Raw genomic sequence first — 4770 nt, 5'->3', positions numbered from 1 at the left:
CACACACACACACACTCACTCACCCAGAGCTCCAACTGCTTTGTAGGGATGTTAGATACAGTGCTTTCACTGGCACTGATCAATTGAAATTATTAGTGGGAAGTTTAGGAAAACCCCTGAAATTTAGGTTAACTGCTCTGCAAAGTCCAATGTGTTTTCCTATTAAACTATAAAGATTATAAAAAGGAAAGTGGGATCAAGTGTGACTTCAGTGGAGCAGTGAAGCTTTATTAGATATTCCATCAACCACTTAGGATGCAGCTGATTTTAACACACCAGTTTGAAACAATCTCACTCAACATGATGCTGAGTCTGCCACCCTAATCCTGGAGGACACACCTAGCTACTCTTTCTATCAAGAATCCAATACCATCCTCCCAAGTGTGTGTGTGTGTGTGTGTGTGTGCGCGCGCGCGCCACTGAACTATCCCATGCTCCAGTGTACGTTCAAAGAAGAAGTGGAATTGCATGAAGGTTCGCCGATTTGCGACGTGAGGACACTTGTGGAAAAAATAATTTGTGTTATGGTAACACTTCAGGACCATAAAAAAAGATCAAGTTTATAGCCAAGGATTATATTGAATAGACGAGATTGTGCCAGTGTGGGCTTTGTACGTTTTTTTTTATATAAGTGTGTTCTGTTCTTGTATTAACTTTTGAGGTGCTTATTGTTCACAACCTATGGGTGACAATACCCATTTTACCACATTAACATTATCATGTTGTCTCATGTTGCAGGAATGCAGCCTATCACTGTGTGTAACCTGCGACATCATTTCTTCAGAGGTCCAGTCACAGTTTCCCTCCCGGTCCAATTTGTTTGTGCAATGTTGCAAAGTGGACCATCACACCAGGCAATGTGTACATAATGTAGAAGCCATGCACTAACTTCACTTAAAAAGAATATCCCTCTTTATCTCTATCATGTTGTGTAGTAGGACATGCAGGTGCCTGTTTATTTATGATGAAGGTCCTGTCTTTTTTAACTGTGTTTATAATAGGAAGGTACTTCTCTGATGTATTCATACTCACGGTCCATCTTAATATGCGTTCAGTCTGGTAACCAGCTGAATATGCTAACAGTACAAAGGAGGTCAAAAGAGTGACTGCTGGTCACCAGTACTCATTTAAGTGCCTGGTAAATGAAGGATTATCTTAACTGTTTCCCTTTCGTTTTTTTTTTTTTTTACATTATCTAATCAAATGCAATGGCCTTTGTTTATGAACTTGTTTTTATACGTTGTTTTTAGTATAATGTTTTGTTTTTATGAATGCTAGGCACTCACACCTAGACGTCTTTTTTTTTAATCCGCTTCAGCAAATGTTCACAATAATCACAGATATATACAAAAGTATACATGCTGCTGTCAATAAAGGTTCACAGTGTTTTTACCCAATGTGTTGTGATTAATACTGTAGCCAGCAATGCGCCTTTAAGAACCACATCGGTAACATGTTTTCTTTCTCTTCTTTTTCAGTTTGGTATGAAAATCAACTTTCAAATCATTTTAACTTGCACGCAATGGCCAATAAATCACATTGAACGTGCTTTTTAGTCCATTTGTGTGGCAGTGCAACAAGCAGGGAATATTTTAAAAACTCTCCCTTGTTCGTGTATACAAGAAAAATCCAAATTAGGTATTTGGCTGCTGAAACACATTGCATCAAGAGAATTTGTTCACTTCTTTTACTGAAAATGTTGCCACCTTTAAGCCAAGTGAAGAGTTTTTATGACGGCTCCTGCTTGCAGCTGCTGTACCACACTATAATTCAGTAAAAAATAATATGGGTGACGAAATGTTCAGAGGTGGATTACCTACCTCAAGCAAGTCTCTGCAAGAGATTGTGTGTAAATAACAGCTGCCTGTAAGTACAAAATCAATCTTAGAACTTGTGGCATGCCTTTGAATAGGTTGAGGAGTAATAAAAAGTACCTACACTTTATATTTAATGGGCTATAATATATAAAACTATCTGTACTGTGCTGTAAAAGCACCTTCAGTCCTTTCTTATCTAAATGTTAATCCAAAAGGTTCTCTCTCCTAGTAACCACTAGGGGGAGGTGTATGTCTTCAGTGTGTATTTTTAAATCTAACCCTCAAAGCTTGCCAAATATTTTTTTTCCATATAATTATGTTTAGAGTTGAATAGGCTAACATGGCCTTTTATAGCTGCAAAAGAGGATTCCCATATGAGTAAGAGTCCATGTTGTCTTGGATTAGTGACAATGTTCTCCTTTGATCTGATAAATATGTCATTAATTTAAACATCGTGTTTTATTTGGTGCCCACAGGCAAGTTCGGCAGTTTACTGTAGATATTTGAGTTCATGTTGAGCCATTGTGGGTCTCCTCTTCCAGACTTCCAGGCTATCAGACGTTTGTGTACATTATAGTTTATCTGTGTGCTTGGTGGTCTGCTGTATGTAGTGATGGATGAAGAGGCTCAACTTCAGACTTGCACACAGAACCAAACAGCTCTTCATAATACAGTTGCAGTTATTTATCCCCTTTCAAGTGTTCTGTTGGATGTATTTTTGTCATTCAGTGTTAAATTTTGCACACTTATTTGACAAACTGAGGATAAGTCATAACACTTCATATCGTGACAACTTTTTTTCCCAAGGGCATTCACACCTCAAGGAGCTCTCATGGTAGTAACAGCCCATACATTAAAATAAAAATCCCCTCACATCTTGCCAACAGATCTTGGGTTAAGAAACCATTTCCAAATACCATAATATGGGGCATTTGTTTTAACCTGCCTGGAGTACCTAATGGGTGGGATTTACTGCATCATTTCAAACACTATTAGATAAGAACAACCAAAAGTGATAGTCCTTTTCCACAGAAGACATGTTGACTCGTCACTGGTGGTGGGTGAATCCCATTTAGCTGCTTAGGTTTCAGGGTCTTGATATCGTGCATGCTGGATCACTGTCACGACTTACTGGGACACCAAGGCACACCTGCAATGACAAGTTTAGAATATCTGCTGTGGAAAAGGCCTATAGTGGGAAAACTATGCAGGATTACAATTAGTTGTTGAATGCAACTTGCATACAAGTTTCTTAAAAATATTAATTACACATACTTATATTCTCATACTTATTGCCAGCTAAGTAAACAGTGGCGTTGCAGTTCTTGAGTAGTGTGATGCAGGTCTAGTCTTGCAGAGAACTACCGTGTTATAGGGGAGTGTATAATATTGTCAAGATAAATAGAAAAGTAGTTACACAATGCATGAAAAAATAAAATAGGAACCTCTACATGTGATTATTAGGCACATTAAGTAGCCTAATGCACATTAATTCGGTCTAAAAGTATACATCCACCAGTAATACAGTACTGTATAAACTCAAAAAGGCACTTCCTCTGACAGAATCACCCCAAGTCCTTCAGCCAAAACAGATCAATGAAGACATATTTTGGCATCCAAACTCTGGGAAAACGTGGTTTGTGGTATGACATACAACAACCTGTGGGGAATAAAAAGTTGGATGTTTTGTTATTTCGGTGCCTCTGCCTGTCCACGGTGACGTTGTCGGTAGCGCAACCATTTTGGTATTTATTCCAATGAGCCTGCCCCGCCGACCAATGGGAGCGCTACTCAGATAATCCTCAGCCAATCGAGAGGCGACGCTGTGACTCACCAAATAAGGAGAGACAGCACCAAATAAGGAAACATTGTATCTCTTTATAAGGAGGGAAGTAGTTCCTCGGTTGTAATATCAGTCCGCTGCTTTAAACGCTGCTTTAAAATGAGATGTTTTTTATGCGCCCCTGAACCGCGAAGAGATAAATATCGCGTTATTGGTGGAGTATAAGCGAGCACAGGGTTGCTAACAGGCCGCTAACAGCGCTACTTTCGGTTCACAATGCGGACTATGTGACACGGCGGAGCGACATCGACAGCGCTCTTCGCGTTTTCCTTTTTGAGAAAGTGCTTAGAGTTTTGGAAATAGAGGAGGAGGGTGAACCAAACGGAGCCGGGGTTGAAGGGTCTTGGGGGCAGCATCACTTTCGAAAGTTTGTCTCGGTTATTTCCTGGAGTCTCCAAAACCACCAACTGGCCTGGTTTGTTTACATTTTGTGGCCCGGGCGTGTGTGCGTTTTATCAGCCCTTTTACCACGCGCTCCAGCTAGTGTAGCTGGTGTTTAGAGACCCGGTCCAGTAAATATAATGTTACCGAGCCGGGTTGGATCGGCACCATCTGGAAACGGCTCAGCTTCGGGCAGGGGTAACACAGGACACGGTTCGGGGGTTGTCGGGGGCGGGATCCGTCCCGTTTTGATCAGAGCAGGGCAAGCTTTACCGGGGGTGAGCGAGGGCTCCGGTGCTGCCGGGCGACAGGGGGAAAGAGACGCCGTCGGGATGCTGGGGGCAAACGGTCCAGGGGGTCCGAGAGGTGCGAGACCGGGGAACGGCACTGGGCTGACGCCTCTGCAGACCGCCGTCCAGGGCAACATGGTGGGGTTGAACACGGGAGTTGTGTTGACTCACGGAGGCAGGTTCGACCCGGACAGGGAGACTGCTCCTCTGTGCAGCGGCTCGGATAATGACTCGGACTCCGGAGATGATGATGACCCAGTGGGTTCACTCGGGGACAGCCGGAGGGGGGTGAAGCGGGAGAGAGAGATGGAGGCTGCGGTGACGGGGCAGGAGGTGGGGGTACCTACCGGAGGTTACGGCATGGTACCCGGAGGGGTCGCCGGGGCAAAGCCGGGGAAGAAGACACGTGGGCGCGTAAAGATAAAGATGGAATTTATTG

At 42.9% G+C, this 4770-nt stretch overlaps 1 protein-coding gene across 1 annotated transcript in view; it reads left to right on the top strand.

Moving 5' to 3' along the window:
• The first annotated feature begins 3799 nt into the window (after window positions 1-3799).
• srfb (serum response factor b) overlaps window positions 3800-4770 on the top strand; it is a 25145-nt gene continuing 24174 nt past the window's right edge. Inside the window, 1 exon segment of the mRNA XM_035663499.1 lies at window positions 3800-4770. This exon segment is cut by the window's right edge and continues 9 nt beyond it. Within this exon segment, the coding sequence (XP_035519392.1) occupies window positions 4182-4770 (589 nt within the window). The 5' untranslated portion in view covers window positions 3800-4181.

Source organism: Morone saxatilis, unplaced genomic scaffold (assembly GCF_004916995.1).
Source record: "Morone saxatilis isolate NCDOM2014 unplaced genomic scaffold, NCSU_SB_2.0 Contig19, whole genome shotgun sequence".
NCBI classification, from domain to species: domain Eukaryota; kingdom Metazoa; phylum Chordata; class Actinopteri; family Moronidae; genus Morone; species Morone saxatilis.
The sequence above is the reverse complement of the archived record's forward strand: the minus strand, read 5'-3'. Positions and strand labels throughout refer to the sequence as shown.